The following is a 27,230-nucleotide window of genomic DNA, read 5'->3' on the forward strand; positions in this document are numbered from 1 at the left end:
TATGTATCACTGACAATGCTTTGTAGTTTGGAACGAAGCCGATCCAGAAAAGAAAGCAACCCTCGTCCGGCAGATCCGAGAAGCTTGCGAGAGACATGGATTCTTCCAGCTGGTCAACCATGGTATTCCCCTTGACATTCAACAGAATGTTCTCGAGCAAGCCCGGACCCTGTTCAGTCTTCCAGCTGAGGTAAAAGAGAAATACAGCATGGGTAGGCCGCTCATTGAATCATCGATTAGGCTTAAGCGACTAGGAGTAAGCTGACCCGTAAGACAACTAGACATCGGCACACCGAACCTGGGGTACGAACACCTTCGCGCACAGAACTTCGAAAAACGAGGACCCGGCGACTTGAAGGAAGGATTTTACCTCTGCCGAGAGCTGGCCCCAGACCATCCCGCCGTGAAGGCTGGGAAGTTCTCGCAGGGTGCGAACAAATATCCGGAAGAAATCAGTGATCCAGCGCAGTTTCGCGCTGTGGTGAATGACTACCACAGCGTCATGACCTGCCTGTCTCTGGAGATCTTCCGCATACTGGCATTGACATTAGATTTGCGAGAGGACTGGTTCGACGAGTTCTGCCGCGACTCGGCGACTATTCTGCGGCTGTTGCACTACCCGCCGCAGGAAACGGACGAGTCGAGCTTGGAGCGAGGTACGCAGAACCAACACCCCGACAAACAGCAGTACTGAGTCGCTTTTGCAGGCATCGGCGCGCATACGGATTTCGGCGGTCTCACTATCCTACTGCAAGACGATAAAGGCGGACTTCAGGTCTGGGACCGCGAGGCATCTCAATGGGCAGATGTTGTCCCTGTACCCGGCGCGTTGGTGGTCAACCTGGGAAACATGATGATGCGCTGGACGAACGATCGATATTTATCCAACCTCCACCGAGTGATCAATCGAAGTGGAGAGGAGCGATACAGTGCGCCGTTCTTCTTTTCAGGCAACCCGGACTTTCTGGTGGAGTGTATTCCGAGTTGCAAGGGGGAAACGGAGGCGGCCAAATATCCTCCCATCACGGTGCAAGAGTGGATGCTGGCGCGGTATGCAGACACGTACGGGAACTCGCAGCAGGTTGAAGCTATGGCGGAATTATCAAAAGATACGGGGAATGCGATCGTTGTGGATCGGAACGTAGACTGAGCCTCATTTACTGGCATCGAGAGCGAGAGTGTGAGAGGTGCACGTGGACCATGCTGGTTCAGCTTCAACATGTGAGAGTGGATCTACCGGGCTCTCGTTTGTGGCCTCAGGTTATTCACTTGCAAATCGGAACTAAATTTTAGGTCGCCTCGATAAGCATGCGACTGAGATTCTTCATAGTAGATAGAAAAGCCAGTGTTTGTCTCATATCCGACCGGAACTTTGAGCGCACCTTGTAGGAACATGGTGCTGTGATCTGATTCTCAAATTTCTATATACCATCATTGCATGGTGGCCAGGCTGGGCAGCACCACAGAGCAACTCACACGGCCTGTGACAATACATGTGAAGCTGAGTCCGACTCATCGCAGTCCCGATAGTTTGAAGCCATGAGACCAGCAATGGACTCGAACTGCTGCTGATCCTAGCTCGTGATAGCGATCAGATAAAACACGAGTACTGGCTCGGTAAAGATCGGTCCGATGGAAATGTGCGAGTCGGCAATTTTGCGTCTTCAGTGTCTTCACCCCTCCCCCGTATTCAGGCTCCAAGGCTCCAACACAACTTGCCTCGGTACTTACTGCATTGGGCCGCGCCGACAGCCGACGGGTCTCGACCGAATAATCCCAACGCTGCTGGGCTTATTCTCGCTTCACCAACTTCCCCCCCGGAATCTGGCCTCTTTATAACGCCTCCCCCACCCCCTGTCCCCCAGATTCATTTCCACAGTTTCTTTCAAAGGCTTTTCTTTTCCCCAGATTCATTCTATCTTACAATGCCATCTCCACCTCCCGATTGGGTTCAGGCCCTCAAGCCGGCCGACCCGCAGGGCTCGCACTTGCTTCAAGAGGAGCGTGCTCAGTCTAATGTCGCAGTGGACAAGCTCGGTGAGCTGCTTCACACGAAAGATTTCCTTGACCGTCAAGACAAAATCCTGTCCATCCTCAAGTCGGAGAAAGTCTTCGACAAGTCCGACAACCACACCTTAGGCCGGACCGAGCGCATTCAACGGTCCCTGGCCAAGGCCAAGCGGTTGCATCAGCTGGCTGAGCAAAACCGCTGGTCGGACGCCGAATTCCACACTGCAAATGACTTGCTTTCAGAGCCTACGCCGTATGGTCTGCATGCCACTATGTTTCTGGTATGTCTGGACCAATTCTCTGCCCATCCCGGTCTGGCCGAGAACTAATTGGCACTTCTTTGCGCTAGGTCACCTTGCGGGAACAAGGCACGCCGGAACAACACAAGCTTTTCTACGAGCCGGCTCAAAATTACAAGATCCTGGGATGCTATGCGCAAACGGAGTTGGGTCACGGGTCTAATGTCCGTGGACTCGAGACCACCGCTACCTGGAACCCGGAGGACAAGACATTTACCATCCACTCCCCTACGCTGACTGCCTCCAAGTGGTGGATCGGCTCTCTGGGACGTACCGCCAACCACGCGGTAGTGATGGCGCAGCTCTACATCAAGGGCAAGAACTACGGTCCTCACCCTTTCGTGGTGCAGATCCGTGACATGGAGACGCATCAGCCTTTGGAGAACGTATACGTGGGTGATATCGGACCGAAATTCGGATACAAGTGAGTACCGACCGTCATTTGCATGTTGATTAGTTATGCTGACTCTCCCAGCACGATGGACAATGGTTTCCTTCTGTTCAACAAGGTCAAGATCCCCCATGTGAATATGCTGGCTCGCTTCTGTCGCGTGGACCAGACGACTAGCGAGTACCAGCGCCCGGCTTCTCCTTCCTTGGTTTACGGTACCATGACCTGGGTCCGTTCCAACATTGTCCTCCAGGCTGGTGGTGTCCTTGCTCGTGGTGTTACCATCGCCACCCGGTATTGCGCTGTGCGCAGACAGTTCCAGGACCGCGATGCTAAGAGCCATGAAGGAGAGAACCAGGTGCTTAATTACAAGATGGTCCAGATCCGTCTCCTTCCCTTGCTTGCGTCGATGTATGCCCTGCACTTCACCGGTCGGGGCATGCAGCGACTCTACGAGGAGAACCAGACCCGCATGAAGGCTGCCTCGGAGCCGGGACAGGATAAGCGTGGTGCCGGACCTGAGCAGTTGAGGGCCGGAGCGGATTTGTTGGCTGATCTCCATGCTACCTCTTGCGGTCTCAAGGCATTGGCTAGTACGACGGCTGGTGAAGGTCTTGAGGTGTGCCGTCGTGCCTGCGGTGGTCACGGATACAGCAGCTTCAGCGGCATTGGGCCCTGGTACTCGGATTATCTGCCTACGCTCACCTGGGAAGGCGACAATTACATGTTGACGCAGCAGGTGGCGAGATACGTAAGTGACGTGACGTTTTCGATATGCCAAGACACCTCCGCTGACTGATTTAGCTTTTGAAATCTGCTCGCGCTGTTCTTGCTGGCAAGGGAACCGGCAACGACACCTCCCAGATCTTGCAGACCTACCTCAGCCGTCGTGACAAGGGCGCTTCGTTTGACATCCTCGGTAACGATGCTGACATTGTGGCTGCCTTTGCTTGGCGCACGGCTCACATGACCTTTGAGGCGCTCAAGCACCGGGACGTCGAGAAGCGCTCGTGGAACAGTCTTCTGGTCGACTTCTGGCGCTTGTCGACTGCTCACTCCCAGTACCTGGCTGTCAAGAACTTCTACGAGGCCGTCAACTCGAAGGAGGTGGCGTCGGCCGTGGACGGAGCGACGACCGAGGTCCTGCAGAAGCTGTTCCGTCTGTACGCTCTGCACACCTTGGAGCGTGAAGCTTCCGAGTTCTTCTCGTCGAGCGCTGTTACGGTCCGCCAGATTGGCTTGGCACGGGAGAACGCGGTGATGAAGCTTTTGGATGAAATCCGGCCCCACGCGGTGCGGCTGGTGGATGCCTGGAAGATTCCGGACTGGCAGCTGGACAGCAGTCTGGGCAAGTATGATGGCGACGTCTACCCTGATCTGTTCCGCCGGGCCAGCCAGAACCCAGTCAACGATCTGGTGTTCGACCCCTATCCTTGGAACTCGGCTGTCCTGAAAAACAGCCCGCCCAAGAGCAAGCTATAATTTGACCGGGACATTTCATTATGGTTATTGGGTGGGTAGAGGGTAGATGTAGATCTAGAAAGTCTATAGACTAGAGGCTAGAGGTGCGGCGAATACATGTAAATATGAAACAAGAAGCTTTCAAAACGGTCGATCCTTGGTAGTAGTTACTACTCGAGTATGCCCCGTCTCGGGGAGGCTCCACTTTCTTCAACAATTGCCGTTGCCCGACAGGACGGATCACGGCTGAACAACATCCGTTGAAGATCTGCCTAGGCACTGCATCTCCCTCCATGGTCGAGTCCACTAACTTACCTTCCCAATCCAGGCCCATATCCTTCAACTCTAACTCGGGTGCACATTTCCCACCCTTCCGGACTGCACAACCCCAACATAAGCTTCTTCAGGTGACGTCAAAGCATCCACCGTCTCCACCCTGCTTAATAATTACTTCTTTGGAGAGAGAGAGAGAAAAGTGAGGCCACAATGGGGTAATCCAAGCAGGGGGGGGGGCGAGTAACTATTTATTGTGTGGCAGTGATAGCTGCCAGCAACTCAACGACTCGCCCATATCCGCATATCATCCCCTACAATGAAGCAGATCATCAACCTCCCCGGCCCCAGCTGCAAGCTGGTCGACTCCCCGATCCCGGAGATCAACGACGACCAGGTGCTCATCCGGGTGGTCGTGTCCGGGTCCAACCCGAAGGACTGGAAGGTGCCCGAGCTGGCGGGCAGTGACGACGAGACGTTCGGGGAGCGATACGCGCACATCAAGGACGGGGTGAACCAGGGCGACGACATCGCGGGCGTGGTCGAGAAGGTGGGCGGGAATGTGTTTGAGTTTAAGGTGAGTGCCCTCCATCTCCATCTTCCACAAGCATTATCATCCATCATGATATGCCAGAAACGTAACTAACCAGCAAAATAGCCCGGAGACCGCGTGGGCGCCTTCCACGAAATGCTGGCCCCCGGCGGCTCGTACGCCGAATACGCCGTCGCCTGGAGCCACACCACCTTCCACATCCCGGCCAAGGTGTCTTTCGAGGGTGTGTACTCTGCCCTCCCTTCCTTGGGTCATACCCAAACCCATGGATGGCAAACACACACACAAAACTAACACACCAACAGAAGCAGCAACAATCCCCCTCGCCGCGCTCACCGCCATCGTCTCGCTCTACCACCACCACCGCCTCCCGCTCCCCTGGACGCCCCCAGCCCCAGCCCCAGCTCCAGCTACCAAGCGCACCCCCCTCCTGATCTACGGCGGCAGCACCGCCGTCGGCGCCTTCGCCATCAAACTCGCCCGCCTCAGCCACATCCACCCCATCATCGCCATCGCCGGCCGCGGCGCCAGCTACATCTCCCGCTTCCTGGACCCGGCGCACGGCGACGCGATCGTCGACTACCGGGACGGCGCAGCCAAGACCATCGAAGGCGTGAAGGCCGCTCTAGCTGCCGCATCCTCTTCCTCTGCGGAACTGAAGCTAGAACACATCCTCGACACGATCGTCAGCGAGACCAGCTCCGAAGTCATCCGCAATGTGGTCGCGCCCGGCGGCCAGGTCAACTACGTGCTGCCCTGTCCGTACGACGTCTCGCCCGGCGTGAAGACCAACACGTGGGTGAGCAGTGCGCACGAGGTGGGCGGCGCGGCGGACGCACGGGATCTGTGCTTTGTGTTTTGTCGGTGGTTTGGAAGGGCGCTGGCCGAGGGCACGTTCGAGGGCCATCCGTGGGAGGTCCGCGAGAAGGGGCTGTTGGGGGTCGAGGACGCGATGCGGGATTTGCGGGATGGGAAGGCCAGTGCGGTCAAGTATGTGTTCCGCGTGGGGGAGACGCCGGGTTTGAAGGATTAGGCGTTTGTGTTTGTGGAACGACGGGAAGTATGTACAGTACTCCAGACTTGGTTGAGTTGGGTTGGTTGGTGGATTTCGTTTATCATTGCAGACGTATTGGTAGTTATAGATGGCTGTGTTTTAGACTAGCTTATGGGAATGCAGAGAGAATAGATCTGTGGATGTGAGTATGCTGTCGGTTGCCGAGGGTCGTTGTGTCAGTAACAGCACAAAATCTTAGGAATTGTGATTTTGGTGACACCTAGTGTTCTTGTGTGATAACTAGACGAAAATAGGAGAGTTCAGAATCTCTGATATTAATCCTCGACAGCAACTGTATGTTCAACGCTCGTCTATGTACAATCTATAACACATTACATATCAAAAATCGACGGCTTGTACACCGACGGGTCGATGTACGGAGTACCGCCACGTCTCGTGAAGCCCCAACGGATCTGACTGGCCATGGAGATCTCCACATCCAGGTGCTGGGCGAAGGTCCAGGCCAAGCCGGGGTCCTTCTGGAATCCACGGCCAACGAGGATCACGTCAATGCCGTCCTTCTCCATGATCTCCTCGGCCTGACGACCGTTGGTGATGGCACCAACCGCCGACACAAGCAGCTTGTCACCAACAGCCTTCTTGACCGCAGCGGCGAAAGGAACCTGGAAACCGGGGCTGGACTTCACCTTTTGGGCAGCGTGCACACCGCCGGAGCTGATGTCGATCAGATCGACGGCGCCCTGCTTGACCAGCTCCTGGGCAAACTGGATGGTGCTGTCGTTGTTCCAGCTCTGCTCGGGAAGGACCTCCTCCAGCCAGTCGGAAGCAGAGATGCGGAGGAAGATGGGCATGTTCGGGCCGACCGTGTCACGGGTCAGCTGGGCAATCTCCAAGGGGAGGCGGATGCGGTTCTCGAAAGAGCCACCGTACTCGTCGGTGCGGTTGTTGGCAGCGGGGGACAGAAAAGACGAGAGAAGGTATCCGTGGGCGTTGTGGATCTCGATGAAGTCAACCCCGACCGCAAGCGCGCGCTTGACGGCGGCAACCCAGTCGTTCTTGAACTGGACGATGTCGTCCTTGGTCATCGCCTTGGGCTGGGGGAAAGAGTCGGCAAAGGCGATGTCGCTGGGTCCCTTGACGTTGTCCGGCCACCCGCCGACCTTCTCGGTGGCTACTACGGCGGCCGAGATCCAAGGAGCAACGGTGCTGGCCTTACGTCCGGCGTGGGCCAACTGCACTCCGATCTTCTGGTTCTGGCTGTGCACGAACTCAACAACCTGGCGCATGGGCTCGATCTGCGAGTCCTTCCACAAACCCACGTCCTGCGGGGTGATGCGACCCTCGGGCTGCACGGCAGTCGCCTCGATCATCATCAATCCGGGGCCCCGCTGGGCGATCGAACCCAGGTGGGCAATGTGATAGGGGGTCATGTGGCCATCCTGGGCACTGTATTGGCAGAGGGGAGCAAGCTAGCAACCGCAGAGTCAGCTCATTATCATCAAGTGCATACAGAGAGAGAACCTACACCGAGGCGGTTTTGGAAAGTAAGACCGCGGATGGTCAGAGGCTGATAGAGCTTGGGGACCGGCTTGCCGCTAGTCTGAGGATTGGCTGCCGTACCTGCGGGAGGATCCTGAGCGGGGGTGAAGTAGGAGATGCCCGGAGCGGGCGCAATATCAACGTCGGGGATAGACATGGTGAGGATGTGTGAATTGTCTTGGAATATGCCACACTGAGACTGATAAAGGCCTAACCGGACGACCAGCGACCTTTATAAGGCCTGGATAGAATCCGTTGGAAACATGATTTGAAATCCAGAGTGGAGATGTTCAACCGCTCGAAATTCGGCATGCAAAGAGCTGGTGGAGCAGACCCAACTTGCCGAACATTCTTCATCCAGGGCGGGCCCCCTTGATCACCTCCCCTTTCGGTATAAGTCTCCGTCCCGAATGTGGCTAAAATCAGGGCACATCATGGTTGTGCAGGTTTGTCAGCAGCACAATTTGTGCAATCAGACCAGAAAGTGTGGGGCCCTGGCCGCGTATCCGTCAATGGCGTTGAGTGCCTGGAAAGCCTCTGATGCAAAGTTTGCCCGAGGCAAAAGTATCTTCCAAGGTGGGCTCCACCAGTGGCACCAGTCGGCTTTACTCATATCAGATCACTGGTACAATCCAGCAATTTCGAGGCAGGGCAACTGGATTTGGGGACAGGATAAGGATGGTTGGTGGAAGCCGTTTCATGCATTGAGAATGTCTCCGATGCGCATACTTTAAGCAGTGGTTAGAGTGGGCCTGCAGCATTGCACCGTCAGAATCAATTCAACGATTGGCAAATCAAGTCAAGTAAATCTGCTTACTGTTGACCGAAAATGACGGAATTACCTTGACTGCAGATCATGCCATGTCAAGAACCCGCAAATCGTATTGATGGAGAGGGGAGGGTGATGCATCCGATGGATTTGAGAAAGCAGTAAGTATAAGGGAGAAAGCAGCAAGAAGCAAGAAGCAAGAAGCAAAAGATGTCACATGATCGACAGGCGGCGTGACTACCGCGGGGCGGGGCTGCCCATCACATCTACCACATCTACTACTTACTCTTACTCGGTCATGCCTTATCAACAATCATTATTCTGTTCGACTCTCTCCTCCTCTGTCTCTAATCTAGTTACTTCTCTCGAATATCGGCATTGTTCCACACCCTTCTGGCTCCTCTCTCTTGTCTTTGCAAGGCAGGAATCCTATCTCAACCAAATATGATACACTTCTGACAATGGCCTCCACAATCTCCTCCCGCTCAAAGACTGGCTCATGAGAATCATCCACCACTTTGCTCGCAAACTGCCACTGATTGTCTTCAAACCACTGCAGCACCGGAATAAATGGATGGTCGGATCTAGAACTGACGTCTGAGCTTAGTGCGCGCATCCACTCGTCGTGTAGCATGGTCTTCACCGTAATCCCCGTCTCCCGCTGCAGTATCGCACATAGCTCACCCAGCGTGAGCCCATCCCAGCAGTCGACGTCACGTTTAGACTGGGGTGTCCTTCTAGTTGTGTTCTCGACTACCAATCGTGCAATCTGATCAACACCAGCTACAGGAATGTGCGCGTCGGTCAAATCCTCGCTGATCGCGCCAAGACTGAGAATGCTGGACGCAAGCCGCCACAGAAAGTCCTCCGTATGAGCGACACCCTCGGTCCTGGTTCCAACAATATAGCCAGGTTGAATCGTCTGCGCGGTTGGAAGATATGGGTCCTCAAGCCTGTAGACGTTGTCGTTGTACTGCTCCACCAACAACCTCGACAACATCTTGGTCTGATCATATCCACTGGCATGCTCAAGCTTCCTCGCGATGTCTTTTTCCGATTCATCCGCTGCTGGAAGATACCCGCCTGAAACATAGGTCAGAGCACATGGCCTGGATCGCATCGCCACAGCAGAAAGAACCTCCACGGTACTGTCGACATTAGTCGGTCGGAGACTCCCATAGGAGTCAAGCCAGTTGACTCTCGCTCCGCTGTGGATAATGCCATCAATTCGCGTCTCGCTCAACTCTCCAGTGAGGCACTTCCATTTTTCTGCAGACAGCCCCAGTTTTTTCTTGCTCAAATCTCCAAGCCAGATCTCAACACGCGGGTCCAGATTTCCCGTCCACCAGCCACCGATCTCAGCATGATATTGGATCTTTTGCTCGGCTTCGGATATCTCTTTTGCCCGGACTAACCCTATGATATGTCCGACATTGGGATCCGCGAGTATACAGCGCAGCACTTGACTTCCAAGGAACCCGGTAATTGATGTCACAAATATGGTCTTCTTGGTGTGGTGAGGCGCCAAGTTTATTTGTGGTAGGATATGGTTTAGCTCGTCGAGGATATCCACTGCCATCTCATTGTCAGCCGCTCCGGCGTTACTATGGAATAATTCTTCCAGTCGCCCGATTGTCAATCCTGGTTCCTGCAGTCTTTCAACCCTGATGTCCATTCCCCAGTCTCGTCGCATGAGCCCGGTGAGTTGCGCCATTTCAACGGAATTAAGCCCAACACTTGAGACCGGAAAGTCATGATCTCGGAGACACTCAGCGACAGGACCCTGTCTGGCTTATAATATAATATAACAGCGAATATTCATTCTGTATGTGATGTATTGAATTGATTCTCTGGGGTTCGGAGCAGACTTGTAAAGCAGACTGGTAGCGTATCTTATACTATCTACACTACCTTCTGCAAGCGAGCCATTGGCCGGGATGGCAGCCGCAGTCTCTCTCCAATTTGGGTTTCTGCAGTCCCATCCCTTGCAGCCACTTTCAAGCATCCATCGCGAAGAAACCATCGCTCCTATACAGGACACTGGCTTCAACCAGAACAGACGCAGTGCACAAGGTCACTTGACATAGAATTGAGGCTGTACGCAAGTTTCCCAATCGGGATGGAAGTTCTCATTCAAGGCTCCATCGCTGACGTCTTCGGATAGAACCTATCCCACCGTAGCAGACCTCGTGGCCCAGATCTACTCTGCTTGAGCTGGTGAGCTCGCTATAGTGCTCGATAATGGCTCGACGGATCGATCAGCACTAATCTAGCAGCCTCCCATTGCCGCGATAGTTGCTGGCTTCTCCAGCGATGACGTCCTCACCTCACCACACGAAACCCCCCAAATCAGACCCTCAATAGCGTTCCTCTTCGCAAGTAGTAGTGCTACTTCCGAGATCTCCTGCCTCGAGACTGCATCTCACCCCCGCCCACTCAAAACTTCAGTTCTCAGCCCCCATTGATGTTCGTTCGCAATCAAAGCCCTGACATCACCCCGCCCCCGGCCCCCTCCCTCCGTTCCATCCCCCTCAAACAACACCATGACATCCCCATGACACCATCCCCCCTCGAGCGGCCGCCAAAAAAGAAATTCCCCCGTACTGGGGTTCGAACCCAGGTCTGAAGCAGGAAACCGTTAGGTGACCCACAACCGTCGTCTCCATCTAGACCATACGGGGTGCTTGTTGAGAGAGACAGCACTTGCAGGGCTGATAGCCGAACCCGGCTATGGGGCTTTTGGCTGCCATTTCACGTGGACAAGTTATTTTGGATGGACTTTCTGATGAAGTGGCTCTGTTTGGGTGTGGGTTTAGTATGTATTTCTTGGATTTGGGTTTGGGTGTTGGGGGGGTTGGTGTTGGGGGTTTCGTCGAGGGTGACTGCTGAGGTGGGGTGTTTTGGGATTACTGGTGTAGAGTATTGGAGTATGGATAAGAGTTTTATTTTTGGTGGTAGAGATGGTGTGAGAGGGTTGTTGGGGGCTTAGTATGGATTTTAGTGGTGGAGATGCTGTGTGCATTGAGGGGCACGCCTCAGCGAAGTCTAGATGTTGGGATCTAGACCCTCGCGTCAGTGAGCAAGCTGGTCTAGATTCGCATATTACTTGCCCTTGCATTGCAAGTCTTATCACCTAATCTTTACTCGGTGGTGGTTGTTAAGTCTGTAAAGGCTTATGGCACTGCTGGGGAAGGAGCAGGCGGAGTAGACGATAACGATGGCAGCAAAGGAAGCAGTGGAACAGAGAACTTCTCAATGATGATTGGCAATAAAGCAACAACATTGATAGAGCTCGACATTCATACGATCGATTCTCGGGGGTTATTGCCTTGTGGGGAGCTTCGAGGGACTCACTATTTCGAAAGTCCACTCCTTTGCATCTCGCTTAATAGTGCACTAGCCAGAAATATGAATAAAGAGGCTATATTGGAATGTCAACCCCCCCCCTCCCCCCCCCCCCCCCTGGAACCGAGCTTCCACTATATAGTTCTACTTCAATCTAGCGAGACTTTACGGCTGAACTCGATATTTCCCGCGGAACATACCGGCACGTCCGTCCGAACTCTCAAAGCACGTGCGGAAGATCTCCTTTCAATTAGAGACTAGGAGTCGCATCGATCTATAGCCCGATGTCTATATAAGACCTCATGTATTCCCCCCGGCACCTGGGTCAACTCCTAACTTATCTGTCATCAGCCCTGCTGTGTCCTACTTAGTAGTCACATCCAGACGTAGTCCTGACTCTTCTGCAACAGCACTGCAAAGCCCAGCCCACAACCGAATCGCCACGTAGTGAAAGCCTAACCAGAATGGCAACACCAGTGCCTTGGGAATGGCTGGTCGGGGAGCTGATGGCCATCTGGCTCGCTTTCGGCGCCGCCTGCGTTCTCGGATTGTTGACCTGCATGCCCGCGGCGTGGATGGGGTACAATATATGCGGCGACGAAGGGTATTGGTTTGGCTGGCTTTCTATGTGGATCCTGGTGAATCTGTCTGTTCTCATTGTCATCTCATTGATGTGACGAAACCTGTCTGGAGATGATGCTGGTCTCCAGCCCCACTCCCTCCGCGTGGTTTCCCGCTGCCCCGCGCGGATGGGCCCGTTGGCCGGAAGGATAATTCTTCTATTTAGGATGGGAGGGATGTGTTGTTCAGTCCACAATCAACCTGCCTGGCGCTAGACTATCTGCTTAAGTGATCTCTCTTGCACCGCTTACTGCGGAGAAAGATCTGCTGTATCAGTAGTTGTAGATTGATTCAAGTGGGGTTTTCTTTTTCTAATTTATGACATTTGACATTTGACATTTATACCCACTCGGCTTTTTTCACAGAAGAATACTTACACTACTCTCCAACTCTTCTTCGTATATATTCATGCTAAACTTCAAGGTGCTCTTGACTAGCTTGTGCCATGTACAAGACTTGGTCCAGACAACCCTCCCATGCTAAGCACCCTCAGTATACGTCATCTGCTCCCTTTACTCACATCAACAGCATAATTCCTCGCACTATCTCAGCCTCAATCATTTAGTCTAGCTCATACACAAAATGAAAAGGACCATTCCCGATACCGCCAAGTCACCTATGAGACTAGTCTTTCTTCCAGCGAGACTTCCCGCCTAATCCCGGTATCTCCTACGGAGCATGTCTTCACTTCCTTCCTCTCAAAGCGCATGGCTGAAGATCTCCGTCCCAAACTAAGCCTCGAAGCTGCACAGATCGATAGCCCTATGTCTATATAAGACAACGTGTACAGTACTCCCCTGCATCAACCCAACCGATCAGTACCCCGCTGTGCCCTACTCAGTAGTCACCCCCAATTATTCCTGCATCCATATCCTCGCCACAGACCAGAATCTCTCCTGCGCGAGTAACCTGACAGAGGAGTGTAGGTAGCCATGGCCGACCCCGTTCAGGTTGCGGAGCACCTCGCCCTCATCTGGTTCGGTCTGGGCAGCGCAGGCCCCGTTCATTGGTTCCTCTGCGCGGTATCAAACATGTTGTGGAAACACGTATGCCTATGGGAGGACTTGGAGTTCTGGAAGGAGTGGTTCTACACGTGGCTCGATGCGACTATCTATATCGTCTTGTTCCTGGCGTTCTGGCACACCATCATGCACTATAACCCCAATTTCGCGCCTGACTGGATGTGATATACAGGCCTGGTTGCCGTTGCCCCACTCCCTCCCCCCCCCGCGGTTCTTTCCCGCTGCCCCGCACGGATGGGCCCTGTTTTCTGGAGGGTGGTTGAACTATCTCCGGGGGTGAGTGTTGCTTTGTAGAGCCAGGAGTAGTCCACCAGTAGTCCAATTGTGCCCTCGAATTGCCATGCATGTTGTCAAGTGAGAGCAAGAAAGCACAAGGTCTCTTTGCACAGTGACGAGTACTACTGCCGATCCAATTGGTATTTTCTCAACAATGATATTCATACATTTTCAATAAATTGACAGCACAATCTCCTATGTTTCTATCTATGTTATTAAAAGTCTTTTTTGTATATACCCAGACTAAGAGTGTCATTCAATACATTTTCCTACCCCGTGCCCCTTATACTTAATCTCGACATCCCTCTCATGCCAGGCACCCTCAGTACGTTATGGGTTATTCTACTCCGTACCTCTACCCCCCTTCTTCTCTCCTCGCACCAACAGTATATCCCGACGCCATCCACTCGGCTCAGACTATATCCAAGATTCCCATCGCAATTCTTTCTGAAGAGCATGAAAGGAAAGTACCAAAAAGGGCAAAGCACAATACCCCCCGGCCCACCCAAGCATCTCCCTGACCGGGCCCACCCTCAACAAACCCCCCCCCTTCTTTGATCAAGTCCATCCAGACCCCGACTCTTCATTCCCCATTCTTTCTTCTCGTTCGATCAGAAAAGGCAGCAGAGCTGAGCCACTGCAAGACATGGTACCTGTGGTGTGGTCCATAGGTCTGAAACAGAGGCTCTAGCTCCCGGAGCGGGTCATCCTGCCAAGGTCCTGTCGGGTCGAGTCGTTTTTCGAACACGATGATCACGCACTAGCTTAGCAGCAGGATATACTATGCTTGATCAACCCGACTCGACTCGGTATGTATTATCAGCTCGACAAACCGGCTCCCATCAGAGACCTACAGTTTAGTGGTTCCGCACACAGGTCCACGGATCTCGCACCGGGCAGCTTCATGCGCTGCCAGCGTGGTTACATATACCGGAACTTGACTCGGAGATTCGAATACGACGGGTGGATTGTGTGGTTCATTTCCTATCTGGCTGGCTAGTCACCTATCGGGTGGCCTGCTGTATATAGTATCACAGTTTGAAGAAGTCCAGGGAAAGGGGCAAGGTGGAATTACTTTTGGAAGTTCTTGGTGGTTGGAAGGTGGAAGGTAAACTACGCAGGAGCTCACGGTGAGTCGCTGGGTCACGTGGTCCAGAATACTCAGGAAGGCCGGCACGTGATGACAAGGTACATGTACTGTACCTGCATCTGTAACGACATTGTTTTGCTGACTCCATGAGCAGGCTCTTATTTCTCTGGGCAGACGCCTGGCCGCGAAGGCTCTGCAGCGTGTACGCTACCTACATCAAGATCGGAGACACTGGTGCAGATGAGAGATACACTCCTATCTACCATAGCAAGCAAAGAGCCCAATGCCCACGCACCATGATCAGACGTCAGCTACAGCAAAAGGGTCAACCAGATAAGCTATAGCTCAAGAAAGCAATTAAACCCACTTAATAAGTCGAGCGAATTGCAGAAACATCCTCATACAAAGACAAAAACCTCAACACCCGTGACACGTAACAAAAGCGCCGAGATGATGGTTTATGCAGCAAATATGCTTGATGCTTGACCGCTGCAGCAATATCCAATCACGCCGCCTCAATGAAAAAAAGAAAGTTCTCAGCAAGGTACCAGTTCCCGTAACACAGTTCGTAAAAACGCCGATCTCTATCCAGTCAGTCCCAAAGATGCTGTCTGCAGAAGCTCCCATATTATACATGTCCCCACGCAAGTGCAACCAGAGATGAAGGGTATCTTATGTATTTTCTCCCAAGATGCTGAAAAAGAAAAAAAAGAAGAAAGGAACAAAAAAAGTGATCAGCGTTCTCCCACTTTGCCATACTCCTGCTGCCATTTGAGGAGATGACGCGTGAGTACATCCATCATTTCAACGCTGCTCAGTTCCTTGAAGTCTTTCTCTTTTTCGATCGACGTCGGCCCACTGGCGGCATCGCTGTCCGAGGCTGTTGCGCTGGCCGGGTCAATTTCGCCAACGGCCAGCGCCAGGGCACTCTCCAACAGACTGCCATTGACTCGGGCGGCACCATTGTTGGGAGGCGTCGTACTCTCCCCGGCCACCGCCATTTCGACCTGCATCCGTGAGATGAACTCGAGAATAGCCGTCACGCGTCTCTTCATCTCGTTCATGGTGGTGCGCTGGTTCACATAGCGCGGCCGACTGGGCTTGCCGGACTCTCCACTGTGTAAATGTATGCCATTGATCCTGGGCGAATCGCTGCCGATGTCGTGCGACTGCCCGCGTCGCGGAGATCGGGTCGAGAAGTTGGAGTCCGTTCCATTCATGTCCCGATCCCGAGTGTATTGGTTGCGGCCCACGCGGCCACCGCGACGGGCAGGAGGACGGCCCGATTTGCGAGTGGCGGGGCGCGATGGTGCCGGTTCTGGTGCAGGGGCGGGGGTGAGTTCAGGGCTAGGAGGTTTGGGTTCAGGGTCGGTCGCAACTGGCTTGATTGGCGAGCCGGGTTCATTTTCGGACTCTGCCTCGTCTGCCTGGGTTAGTCATTCCGTCAAATGTACTCATGGAATACACAACCTACCATCTTTCGCCTTGTCGGACCTCGCTTTCCTGCGGTTTGCGGCGTCTGCTGGTTCAGGCTCAGGTTCTTCAGTATCCTTAAGATCCTTGTCGCGCTGTCCGCGCGATGCAGCCCGTTGTCTGCGAGCTACATTATTGACTGGTTTGGCCCTGGACTCGTCTTCTGAGACCTGCTGCGACACGGGATTGCTTTTGGAGACGGCGCCAGGTGAGGGTGAGCTTGTGCGTTGGCGTTTCGTGGTTTGCCTTTGACTGTCTCAAATCAGTTGATGACGACGCTACCAGCAATCGGAATGACATACGCTTCGCTATCGCTGCGGCTTCTCTTTGGCCTCCGTGCAGCAAGTTCATCTCCAGGCTTCGTTTCTTCCTTGCTCTCTTCGATTGCACGCCGCAGCTGTTCCTCCTCGTCATATGCTGCGTCCCGGCTGTTCATGGTGGATCGGCGCTTGGGATTGATAGCTGCGTCATTCGATCGTGACTTTGTGTCTTTATTGCGACGAGAGTTATCGCGCGATGAGTCTCTCGATGAAACGGCAGTGGAGGGAGGAGGAGGGGCGACCGGTAGATATTGGGAGGAGTATGATCTGTGTTACTGTGAGCAGAAAGCATAGAAGGAGATAAGAAACGTGGGTCCATAGATGACTGCCATCCAAACAAAGACAAAATCTCCGGTTTTTGCAGCTGTTACTGGTCTTGCTGATGCGGCAAAAAATTTCACAGCAGCGAGCAGTCCCACCAAGCAAAAACAAAAAGAAGCTGCCAACACAAGTGCACGCAAGCAACAAATACCAGCAATGAAAGCCAAAACCAAGCTGTGAACCTACCCATTTATCTCATTGAGGATCTTGTGCAAATCCTTTCGGCACTCCTCGCAAAAATATTCATCGGGGCTCATGGCCTCATCCATGATACCCACGCAGCCTCCGTGCTGCCAGACTTTGCAGGAATCACACTGGATGAACATGCTGCCGATGTCATCCGACATCAAATCAGCAGGATCTGCGGAGAGACCCAAGAGGGCCTCGTCTTTAATGCCGCCACGCAGTCCATTGCGACCAATTGCCTCCCGACGCGAGGGAGGCAGACCCGGGTATTCCTGCTGTCCACAGAGACAGCGAGTGATCTCTTCTTCTTCGTCCTCCTCATCTTCACCGTCGTCGTCGTCACCGTCGGCAAGTTTCATCTGATCGTTGTCCTCCTCCCCTCGAGCACGCTGGCGCTGCCGCGTCTCTCTGTAGTCACCTTTCGAGCCAATGTCGGCATCGTCGATCGACTGGGACCGGTTCGTGGAGGATCGTAGAGGGGAGGAGATCTTGTGGTGGGAGCGAGTACTTCGTTCGCGAGTCATTGAGGTAGAGGAGCTGGAGGAGTTGGTATGTTGTAAGATGGCTGGGGATGGTTGTGAGGTGCGAGCACGAGAGGAGCGCCGAGGCGTCATGGTGGGAGGAGGGTGGTGGGAGGATAAAAATAGCGGGAGAACTCTGCAGGAGACCCCAGCCGTGCGTATAGGAATATAGAGGAGAAAAAATATATAGATAGAGGTTGGAGCACAGCGTAGAAGCTGAGCACACCTGCCCGTGAACGATCAAGCTGTCGCACACGGGTGGGAGGTGGTGGGATTCAAGAGCGACGCCCACAATGGTGGGAAAGACGATCAGAGGATGCTGCGAGTAAAAAGCCGGGGGGGCAGATCAAGGAAAGGAAGCTGGCAATTGGGAACCAAAGCAGGGAACGATCCTAGAACAACGCCTGCAAGCTCAACTTCAGGCCGAGGACTACATAGTCAGAGGGGAGAGAAAAGGTGGGGAGAGGATTCGGCAGAACAAAAGAAGAGGAGAAGGCAGAGGAGGGAGCGAGCGAGCAAGAGGAGGAGGAGGAGGAGGAGGGCGAGAGGAACGGACGGACTCCAACCAAATGACGGACGGCCGCCGGAACGGGACCGACGACTGCTACTGTAGACTACGGGCGCTGCTTTCAATTCTGCGCGCGGGATTCGCTTTGCGGTCAACGCGCATTGGCTTTAGAGTCATTTCTTCCCCGCTCCTCCTCTTTTCTCCGTCTCTTCCTCCTTCTCGCGAATCTGTCGCGTTGTATCGTGTCGTTCGGGATTATCTTCTCTAAAACCCATGATTCTTCTTCAACTCCGATCTTTGCTCTCTCTCACTTTCCCCTCCTCTCCCCTCAGGTTCTTCTCTTTCGTCTTGTTCTTGCGCATCAGGTGCTCGGGGAGGAATGCGACGAAAGCACTCATTCCAGTGTCCTGGAACCCCGCTTACCTTCCATGCACCTCTGCCACCAACATCTCCTGATGACGAGATGCCTGGTCCATCATTCTGTTTCTCTCTTTACCGTGTTCCATACGTTGCAAGATATCCTACGGAATACAGATACAGGTTTTCTACTGCTCGACAAAATAATGGGTGGGGGGATAGTCTGAATGATACGTACGCTGCAAGCCTCTAAGCACGGCATTTTGCAATGAGCTATCATTCATCCCACAGTCAAACTGGACTGACTACATTCCCATTCAACCGAGATGTCAGACAATCCTCTTCCGGACAACAATTGCATCGCTGCCTCCTCGCTGCCCACTACTCGACCTGTCCTAATCCCCCAGATATCCATCAAATCGGGTATATGTTTTGTGAGGAATCAGGGTCTCAAAAGATCGTAGGTGAGGGAGCAGGTGGCTTTGTCAGTTTGTGGCCAAGCGGCAAGTGATGTGTGACCGTTCGCTTGAAGCTGGGTAATCGGCACCGCGACTGTCTGGCTATGCTAGTAGGGATCGATAGAGATCGCAAGGATGGTCCAGGACTCGGGAAAACTCGAGTATTCCTTCGCTTGGGGTGGATATGGATATCATATCCGACAAAGTTGCGTAGGATAAAAGCACGATGAGGTCCTAGGCCAGTCGAGTGTATATCGAGCGAGCCGGCTGAGCCAAGTTGGTGCCAGGTGAGATGACGAAGCAAGAAAAGTGCTGGGACTGGGTTTAACTTAGTTGAGTCTTTGGTCGGGTGGGGCCATCACTAAAAATGGCCTAGCTCTTGACAGCCTGGAGCTCTCATGCCTCAGGCATTCACCACCACCTGAGGTATCCGCAGCTCCTCTAGAAAGGGAAAGCGGATTACTTATTGGTCATTCATAATAATTATCGACCGACGATTCGATTCCACCACCCCTCCGCCTTCTTCGTCCCCTATACCTTAATGTCTTTTCCCCCCTCTCCCCCCTCTTCTTTCTCCCCAGATTTAATCCCCCCCCCCATATAATTCGGCCCTCACTTGTCTCGCTGGGGTCTTTCAATACATTCCTATCCCTCCCTCCGAGTTAATCTCCAGGTCCGGGGTTGGGTTGGTCTCGTTTCTTGGTCTGTCCCTACCGACACCTCGGGCTGAGTCAAAGTCTGCATGAGCGGTCCCGGTGCATGGTCAACAATGTGAGTCCCTTACGCTCATTCGGCATTTTCTTTCGCACTTGCCCTGGCGGTTGAGGGCTGGTGGAAATGGACACCTTGGATGCACGCTTGGGCAGCGGTCCGGTCAAACATCGTGTGGTTCCGTTTGCCAACGTAGGGGAAACATGACAACTAAGTGTGGGTGCCAAATCAGTGCCGGTTTACGAACAACCCGCCGTTCTTCTTCTTCTTCCTCCTCCCCACCCTCCCTCATAAATCGCCGTTTCCCTGTCGGTCAGACGAAATCAACCTTTTCGGAGGGCCTTTGGCGGCAGACCATTAGCATCACCCAAAAAAAGCTGGGACAATAAGACACCGCGGGCGATATCGTTGGGGTTGGTTGTTCGGAGAATCAAAACGGCGTCTCGGCCGTGACTGTGGTTGAAGCTAGTCGAGAATTTTGCAGCATGACTGCTACGTTGAGTATGTCTTTTACCAACGATATCTGTTCCTCGGGAGAAGGAACGCCTGGCGTTCTTGGTGCGTACAAATAATGGAAATTGCCCCCGAGGCGGGCCACACAGAAGGAAGGTTGGAGGGTCTGCTGGCTGCTGGGTTGCTGATACTGTTCACCCGCAGATGGGATGTTCAATGCGGCTCCTGATACACCGTCTCCTGTCTACCCGGATCGTTTAATTCGTCCTCTCCCTAGGCGTACCCTTCGCTCTCGCCTGTCCTCCGAAGCGGCCGACTCGATCCTCTTCCCTCCGGCCCCGGCAACACAACTTTTCTATGGGACCCCGGTGGATGGCGCGGATCTTGTAAATGACACGAAGGTGTACGTGCAACAGAGTGAAGGTCGTGATCAGAGCCCCGAGCGTGACCACCTCCATTACGAGAACGGAATAGAGCTGGAGAGCGGCGATGAGGACGGGCCTGTAGTTGTTCGACGAAGTGCCGGTTTTCGAGGGTCCTCTCTGTCCCCGTCGGCCTTCGGTGCACAACCCCAGGCCGTCCCCACCAACGGGGACCGGGCGCCCCTCAAGTCGTCCTCGGCGGGTCCTGATGGGTACGACGCGTTTGAGAACACTAACAACAAAAAGAAACGCAAGATCCCGACTCCAGGCGGCCTCGGGAGCCACCATTCCACCCTTTCTCCTGAATTTTCCACCATGGGGCTGGCCAGCTCGGTCCAACCCTCCTCGGCCAGTGAAAGCAGCCATGTGAGTACATTCTACGGCACCGGGAGCCCCGCGTCTCCGATCTCCAGTGGCATGTCCGGGGCCGGCAGAGGTCGTCTCGGTCGTCAACCGCATCGCAGCACAGGGCGAAACTCTTTCTCGCTTCATTCACCGATCAGTTGGCCTCGGTCCCCCAGCCGACGTGACGGTTTGTTGTCCTCCCCTGGGCCTGCAGGTACGCAACCATCCGTCTCCCGGTCGACCAAACCTTTGCTTATTTGTACTTCAGGTGACTCGTCCGAGAAGCCCGACCAGGGTATCATCTCCACGGCCATTGCGAATGCTGCCGCGTCCGCGTTTGCCCCTCCCCCTACCGGTCCCAAGCATGTTAGCATGCTAGAGCAACAAACTCCCACGCCTACTAAGACACAATTCACGTTCACATGTGAATCCGATTCCTCGAGAGGCATGGCGCTCCAACCCCAGACTTCGTATCCCCCACCCCACCGCTCACCCTTGTCTCTCCCCGCTGCCGCACCGAACCCGAGGGGTCCCTCTCAGGGAACACAAACGAGCCCCCACGTGGCCGCTCAACCCAACTCGCAAGAATCTCAGCACCAAGCACAGCAACCACAAGAGGGCACGGGTGAAGCTCCGGCGGCCAGGAAGAAAAAGCGATCGCCAGGGAGCATCTACGCCCTGGCTGCGCGTCAACGCAAAATCCAACAGCAGTACGCAAATCTCCACCATCCCCCAAGCATTGAGGACATCTGGATCTGTGAGTTCTGTGAGTACGAGAGTATCTTTGGACGCCCACCGGAGGCCCTCATTCGGCAATACGAAATCAAGGATCGTAAGGAGCGCAAGCGGCTGGCAGAGAAGAAGCGGCTGCTTGAGAAAGCCAAAATGAAAGGTCGGAAAGGCAAGAAGGCGACCAAGAATGCCACTAAGCAGGCAGCAGCTCAGCCGGCAACCTATGATCATGGATACGATCGCGCATCTGTGGACCACTCTTCGATGGGAGGCGGAGTTGGAACCCATGAGGATGAGTATGGGAGCAACGAGCATGAGGAAGAGGCGGACTCGAGCCCACCAGCACCACCACCTTTAGCTCCACCGACCAGTGCCAAGGGCGCCATGCCACCGAGTAATACACCAAAAGTGGCGGCGACGGGGTCGGGCGCTAAAGGGGTTGTTGACGGAGAGACGCGGCCGCCCTGACAAAGAAGCAATGGCGCTCGGGTATGTGACCAGTGAGCCGCCATTGCGATTGTTCGGTTTTGAGTCGTTGTCTCTTGATGTTTAATGGTTTGTTTTGTTTTTGTTCTGCATGATTGATTGTTAGCCTTGTTTTATTTTGTCTTGTTTTGCATGGAATGAATCCCCGCTCTGGTCGATGAATGTCACGTCAGCGTCATGCATGGTTTCTGGTCCAATTGGCATTGTGTTTCAACATTGATACATATTGGAAGGATGGGGGATGAACTGGGTTGGATAGTTGCATAGGAATAAGGGTTGGTTGATTGACTATCGATAATGGCATGTGCAGATGTGAGAATTGGCAGGTTTGGCAGGTTAGCCTGGTTTAGTAGCAGTTGTCTGGTGTATATGCTGTCTAGGTAGCAGTTAGCAGTTGTGTTAGGGAGAAGGTCGAGATGAATGAGATGAACAAAGAAGCCTTGCAAGGGAGGCAGGCGGTTAACTCTGGAAGCTGAAAGGTTTCGAAGTTTTGTAGTTAATCGCCAAGCGAGGATTGATTGGAATCCAGCCACCGACTGTTGAGGCGGGCGATTTGTGTGCACCAACCATGTCTACTAGTACTGTAAGCGCCGCCTGTCGATCGATCTGAAACAGGCCGTGGGAGTGTGCAGAACCCATCGGATTCCCGCAGTGGCAGTGGCTAACTTCAAGGTTCTCGTCGCGCGCGTTTGCTGATGCAAGGTCTACCTGGTCAACTCACGCTATAGTGTTTCAACCTGGAGAGGGAGGAGGGGTTCCTGAAGAAGATAAAAATAGCTGTTGAGGGTGGGTGGTCTGGGAGCCGTGGAAGGATATAAAGAGGTGAATGGCGAGGTGAAGGGGATTGTTCAGCAAGCCAGCCAGCAACGTTCTTTCACTCATTGTTCTTTCTGTGTTCTGTTGGTCGGTCATTGACATTTCTTCTCTACATAAGCTTGAGTCTGCATATTGAGACTGACCAACACTCCATTCTGTTGACACTTCTTAACACTTCATTCTGTGGAGTACCTACCTCTCGAGACTATCCTTCTGCATATACCAGACATATACCCGAGGCAGCGCCCTCCTTTCCTTGATCGTTCTCCTTCTTCTCGTCTACATAGATCTGCTTCAGCATATACACATAGATCCCAAGATATCAAAGTTGTTCTGCGCCGGCGCATACAACACCACACCACACTACACACAACCACGACCACAACCACAACCACAACAACCACAATCCCCCCCCACGCAGCAACCCAAACCCACCATACCCAAAAAAAATGTGGTTCCTCCTCCTCCGCCTCTTCAAATTCGGCTTCAAAGCCCACAAAACCCACAAGGCCAAAAAGAACGGCACCTACGACCCCTCCTCTTCGTTTCCCATGTCCACCAACAAAACCGGCACCACCACCACCATCACGACCAACAACATCCCCGCACACCTCCGCCGCAGCAAACCAAAACACTACCTCAACCTCAGCCTGCACATCTGCCAGCTCGTCTTCGGGCTGACCACGCTGGCCCTCTACGCGCACCACATCCACACCATCCACGACTCGGCCGCGACGGCCACCGCCGGCGCGAAATGGGTGTACGCGATCGTCACGGCCCTGCTGGGCTGCGGCACCGCCATCGCCTACATCGTGCTGATGCAGTACATCCTGAAGACGAGGGTGCCCGTGGCGCGGCGGGCGAGCTGGCAGCTGCCCCTGTTTGTGTGGGAGGTGGTGCTGTGTGTGGTGTGGCTGACGCTGTTTGGGATCTTTGGGAGTGAGTATCTGGGCCGCAAGTCGGCGACGGAGAGTGCGGAGACCCGGCGCATGCGGCATGCGGTTTGGGTGGATTTGGTGAATTTGGGGCTCTGGGTGGGGTCCGCTTGTTGGACTGGGGTGAGGTGGTGGGGGAATCAGAGGAGAATTATTGCAGAGGGGGAGGGGGAGGGGGTGGAGAAGGGGGTTGAGGCTGAGGAGGGGGGCATGGTTTGATTTCTTTCTTCTTGGGTGGTTATGGGGGTTGGAGACAGGGTGGAAGGGAGGAGGGGTTGGGTTGGGGGGTGGATGGAGGCAAGGGAGGAAGGAGGAAGGGGTCTGGGAAAGACAGGGTCGGGTCGGAAAATCGGTGGCTTAATGGAGGGCTCTACGGTGTTTACGGTGTCGATGGTTTATGATTGTCAAGCAGCATGGTTTATTTTTTCTTTTATCTCTCAAGCAAAAGCAAGCCATATCTATCATTTAGAAATGCCGCTGCATACATCGCGATCGTTTCCCGTGACTTCGTATTATGAACATCCTCTTGCAACACCTCCTGGCAATCAGGCCCCAGTATTCTCAGGACAGCGCCGCCCAAATCTCCCGCGGCTCTGCTCCAGCATCATGCTGATTCCGCTGCGGCTGGGAGGCAACGAGAACGGAGTCAGCAACGCCGGTCCCTCGTCCTCCTCGGCGCTATCGTCCTCGACATCAGAGTGCACGGAAATCTCATCGTCCGATATGGTCTCCATAGTCACGCCAGAGGTCGGGGCTGTCGATACAGTGCCGGTTGAGCTCTCAAACTGAGGAGACAGGTTCGTGCTGGTGAGTATCCCACTAGATGCTGCTTGCATCGGGTCTGGGGGTGCTGGCGCGGACAGCGACCCGAAGCCGGAAACCCCCACAGACGACGCAGGGAAGTGCTCCTGGCGGACACTGTCCGAGAACCGTTGCCGAAAGTTCTTGCTGACCAGCTTGGCCGTAGACGGCTGGTAGTTCTCGGGCTCCAGGTGTCGGTAGTCATAGCGGCGAATAGCGCTTGGCACGAAGAAGTTCGGCTTTGGTGTGGGTGGCTTGGCCAGGAAGTCGCCCCACGGACGCTTTCGCGGTGGTGGTGAAGGAGCTCTAGGTGCACTGTCTGAATTGAGCAGCTCCCTCAAATCTTCAAGGAATGTTGCCGGCAGACTGCCCGACTTGAATTGCTCTTCTGACTGAGTGGCAGCTGTATCAGGTGTCTCTGACTGGGATTTAATGTTTTCACGCAGCTCTTGGTTTGTATCCTTAGGGGATATAGCAACCTCTTGAGAAAGAATCAGAACCCGTTCCTATGCTAGCAAGTCACTGCCTACCTTCCACAGTCTCGGACACCTTGATCTCATTCTGCTTGGATTCAATCTGAGAATGGTCGACGGTCAGTGCGGCCGACTCTGGAACGACAGAGACGCCAATGGTTTCCAACAGCGGCTGAGAGGAATCACGCTGTATCGACTTCTGATATCCAACACGTTTCACACTCTCAGGAATGGAGTCGTCTTGCGGAGTCAAGATGCGAGCAGAATCACCACTAGTACCAGAGGAAAGTCGAGACGACCCGCGTGGCTTGAGTGCAGGTCCGCGAAGGTCTTCAGCATCCAGTGGGGTAGAATCCGGCGGAGTCTCCTCGAAGACCGAACTGCTGGTGGTGCCAGACGATTGCTGAGAGGATTTGCGCCGCATCAGCACTGGGCGAGTTTCGGGGTAATCCGTCATCAGTGGAGCAGGATCCTGATTAGAACTGCCCGTGGTATCGGTGGAGTGCTGGGACGACTTGCGACGCATGATCACTGGTCGACGTTTGGCTCCTCTCGCTTTCGCGGCCACGACAAAAGCCTTCTTCTGCGGAGCTCTAGTGGCAGGCTCTGGCACGATCAATGGAGTGGTAGGAATGGGCGTGGGTGTATTAGAGGGTTTGCGGGTGGTGCTCTGACCGTCCAGGCCAGTGAGCAGAATACGGGTAGTCTTGTGTGTTTCTCCGTGGGAGGAGTGACTGCTACTTGGCTTCTTCAGAATGGGTGGAAGTGGCCTGCCGCTGCCACTGCTGGGCTTGCGTGGCTTGTCTGCCTGGCTTGCTCTCTTGTGGGCCTGAGGAAGGTTAGACCCAGAGAAATATCCGTACAGGCAGTGTCAGGAACCATCATACCTTGTGTAGCTCGGATAGGGAAATCGAACGCTGGTCTGAGATCCTCGAAAACAGCTCGGCTAGCATGGAGCCAGTCATAGATCGCAGCAGGGGCTTGCTCCCCCAGATCCTCCAAAAGAAGTTCTCAAGCCGGTATCCTTTGTCGTCATTGTGCACTGAGGGGTTGGCACTGTAGACTAGAACATAGCCGGATAGAGTAAGCACAGTACAATTTATCGCAGAAGAGAGAAGGTGCGGCCACGCTCACCTCTCCACAAACGGGCAACATCTGCGACGTCCACTGAGTCTGCCCCGTTCAGGTCTGCAGAAACCTCTTTGGTCGCTGTCGACAACAAGCCTCTGGGAAGACGCTCCATTGTTTTCTTTCTCTCCGCTGAACCCGCCAAAAGACGGATACGACAACGACAAGAGGATTGAAGCAGACAAGCTACATAGCCTGAGGGAATAGGGGAACCGGGGAAAAGAGGGAAGGTAAGTGAGGTAAGTGCGCGAGTGTTAGCAGGTGATGCTGTCAGTGTTGCGTGTGGCGGTGAATTGGGGAAGGGAAGGGAATCGAATCCGGGGGAGGCCCATTAATTCATCAATTCACTCACTCACTTCACACATAGGGGTGTGTGTTTGTGTTTGGGAGATCAATGGATGGTCGGAACACTTTCCAGACCGATGGATGGATCAGCTGCAAGGGCAAGCCATACGAAACCCCGGAGATCTTCAGCCTGCAGCCTTAATCCAAGTCCTGTAAGTTAGTTACTCAAGGACTGAGGATAAGTCAATGGTAGGTGGGTAAGTAGTTACTGTACTGTACAGTACAAGTTAAGTAATGGGCGGGATTAGCAGGCGCAGATGCCGCCGCCGCTTATTCCATTTTCTTCTTTCTTGTTGTCTTCTTCTTCTTCTTCTTCTTCTTCTTCTTCTTCTTCTTCTTCTTCTTCTTCGCTTCCTGCTGCTCTATGTCCAGGTGACCACTGCTCATTCCAATCGCCCTGCAGGCACTGATTCACTGCAGGCTGACTCCAACCCAGTTTTGTGTGCAGAACATCTGCAAGAAACTCGAAAACCGGGGGGCCCGGGGGGGAAAGGGTCGGAGCGGAACGAAAAGAGGCGGACAGTTCGGATTGACCTGTCATTTACTCACTCACTCATCCACTTCCCAAGCGCTTAGCGAAGGCAAGACTCGCCTTTCTTCCCCCCTTCTCCCTTCCCCTCCAGTCCGGTTGGCTGCCTTTTCCGCTCTCCCCTCGGAGCTTGCCGACAACAAACAAATCTGACAGATATCAGTGATTCATTTCCTCGTCTTTGTCATATGCTCGGCTCAATTTTACTCTCCCGCCCCCTTCCCTCGTGACCATGGCGTTCTTCTT

General features: G+C 53.9%; 11 protein-coding genes and 1 pseudogene across 12 annotated transcripts; 7 read left to right on the plus strand and 5 right to left on the minus strand.

Moving 5' to 3' along the window:
- Window positions 1-52: 52 nt before the first annotated feature.
- Window positions 53-1,150, plus strand: BO66DRAFT_327551 (isopenicillin N synthase family dioxygenase; the record flags this gene model as incomplete). The annotated part of the gene is made up of 3 exons (XM_025643956.1): window positions 53-212; window positions 282-656; window positions 708-1,150. Coding segments are annotated over 3 exons (978 nt in total), but the record flags the coding sequence as incomplete, so codon positions are not given.
- Window positions 1,151-1,818: 668 nt separating this feature from the next.
- Window positions 1,819-4,293, plus strand: BO66DRAFT_393331 (acyl-CoA oxidase). Its single transcript, XM_025647737.1, has 4 exons — window positions 1,819-2,291; window positions 2,360-2,733; window positions 2,785-3,451; window positions 3,505-4,293. Exons 1-4 carry the CDS (start codon window positions 1,926-1,928, stop codon window positions 4,180-4,182), a joined length of 2,085 nt encoding a protein of 694 aa, XP_025501962.1. The 5' UTR covers window positions 1,819-1,925; the 3' UTR covers window positions 4,183-4,293.
- Window positions 4,294-4,595: 302 nt separating this feature from the next.
- Window positions 4,596-6,155, plus strand: BO66DRAFT_430179 (zinc-binding alcohol dehydrogenase family protein). The gene is made up of 3 exons (XM_025650508.1): window positions 4,596-5,011; window positions 5,093-5,210; window positions 5,293-6,155. The coding sequence occupies exons 1-3, from the start codon at window positions 4,754-4,756 to the stop codon at window positions 6,018-6,020; spliced, it is 1,104 nt and encodes a 367-aa protein (XP_025501963.1). The 5' UTR covers window positions 4,596-4,753; the 3' UTR covers window positions 6,021-6,155.
- Window positions 6,156-6,373: 218 nt separating this feature from the next.
- Window positions 6,374-7,698, minus strand: BO66DRAFT_440522 (NADH:flavin oxidoreductase/NADH oxidase; the record flags this gene model as incomplete). The annotated part of the gene is made up of 2 exons (XM_025651264.1): window positions 6,374-7,471; window positions 7,528-7,698. 2 exons carry the CDS (start codon window positions 7,696-7,698, stop codon window positions 6,374-6,376), a joined length of 1,269 nt encoding a protein of 422 aa, XP_025501964.1.
- Window positions 7,699-8,495: 797 nt separating this feature from the next.
- BO66DRAFT_134727 (uncharacterized protein) lies at window positions 8,496-10,399 on the minus strand. Its single transcript, XM_025642003.1, has one exon. It carries the CDS (start codon window positions 10,022-10,024, stop codon window positions 8,663-8,665), a length of 1,362 nt encoding a protein of 453 aa, XP_025501965.1. The 5' UTR covers window positions 10,025-10,399; the 3' UTR covers window positions 8,496-8,662.
- A 506-nt stretch (window positions 10,400-10,905) lies between these two features.
- BO66DRAFT_t226 lies at window positions 10,906-10,991 on the minus strand (annotated as a pseudogene). Its single transcript has one exon. The product of its transcript is annotated as a tRNA-OTHER (tRNA).
- A 1,128-nt stretch (window positions 10,992-12,119) lies between these two features.
- Window positions 12,120-13,463, plus strand: BO66DRAFT_440524 (uncharacterized protein; the record flags this gene model as incomplete). The annotated part of the gene is made up of 2 exons (XM_025651265.1): window positions 12,120-12,293; window positions 13,203-13,463. 2 exons carry the CDS (start codon window positions 12,120-12,122, stop codon window positions 13,461-13,463), a joined length of 435 nt encoding a protein of 144 aa, XP_025501966.1.
- A 1,900-nt stretch (window positions 13,464-15,363) lies between these two features.
- Window positions 15,364-17,689, minus strand: BO66DRAFT_134788 (putative transcriptional regulator (Cti6)). Its single transcript, XM_025642004.1, has 4 exons — window positions 16,965-17,689; window positions 16,440-16,724; window positions 16,139-16,383; window positions 15,364-16,087 (listed from the first exon to the last, which is right to left on the minus strand). The coding sequence occupies exons 1-4, from the start codon at window positions 17,576-17,578 to the stop codon at window positions 15,399-15,401; spliced, it is 1,833 nt and encodes a 610-aa protein (XP_025501967.1). The 5' UTR covers window positions 17,579-17,689; the 3' UTR covers window positions 15,364-15,398.
- A 786-nt stretch (window positions 17,690-18,475) lies between these two features.
- Window positions 18,476-19,105, plus strand: BO66DRAFT_393335 (uncharacterized protein). The gene has a single exon (XM_025647738.1). The coding sequence runs from the start codon at window positions 18,619-18,621 to the stop codon at window positions 18,859-18,861; it is 243 nt and encodes an 80-aa protein (XP_025501968.1). The 5' UTR covers window positions 18,476-18,618; the 3' UTR covers window positions 18,862-19,105.
- A 634-nt stretch (window positions 19,106-19,739) lies between these two features.
- On the plus strand, window positions 19,740-22,136 carry BO66DRAFT_134815 (uncharacterized protein). Its single transcript, XM_025642005.1, has 3 exons — window positions 19,740-20,020; window positions 20,177-20,953; window positions 21,008-22,136. Exons 1-3 carry the CDS (start codon window positions 20,005-20,007, stop codon window positions 21,937-21,939), a joined length of 1,725 nt encoding a protein of 574 aa, XP_025501969.1. The 5' UTR covers window positions 19,740-20,004; the 3' UTR covers window positions 21,940-22,136.
- Window positions 22,137-23,222: 1,086 nt separating this feature from the next.
- BO66DRAFT_440528 (uncharacterized protein) lies at window positions 23,223-24,109 on the plus strand (the record flags this gene model as incomplete). The annotated part of the gene is made up of 2 exons (XM_025651266.1): window positions 23,223-23,812; window positions 24,043-24,109. The coding sequence occupies 2 exons, from the start codon at window positions 23,223-23,225 to the stop codon at window positions 24,107-24,109; spliced, it is 657 nt and encodes a 218-aa protein (XP_025501970.1).
- Window positions 23,999-26,617, minus strand: BO66DRAFT_430185 (GATA-like domain-containing protein). Its single transcript, XM_025650509.1, has 4 exons — window positions 26,117-26,617; window positions 25,870-26,045; window positions 25,040-25,811; window positions 23,999-24,990 (listed from the first exon to the last, which is right to left on the minus strand). Exons 1-4 carry the CDS (start codon window positions 26,223-26,225, stop codon window positions 24,254-24,256), a joined length of 1,794 nt encoding a protein of 597 aa, XP_025501971.1. The 5' UTR covers window positions 26,226-26,617; the 3' UTR covers window positions 23,999-24,253.
- Window positions 26,618-27,230: the final 613 nt, after the last annotated feature.

The sequence above is a fragment of the Aspergillus aculeatinus genome (assembly GCF_003184765.1).
Source record: "Aspergillus aculeatinus CBS 121060 unplaced genomic scaffold BO66scaffold_37, whole genome shotgun sequence".
In the NCBI taxonomy this organism is placed as follows: domain Eukaryota; kingdom Fungi; phylum Ascomycota; class Eurotiomycetes; order Eurotiales; family Aspergillaceae; genus Aspergillus; species Aspergillus aculeatinus.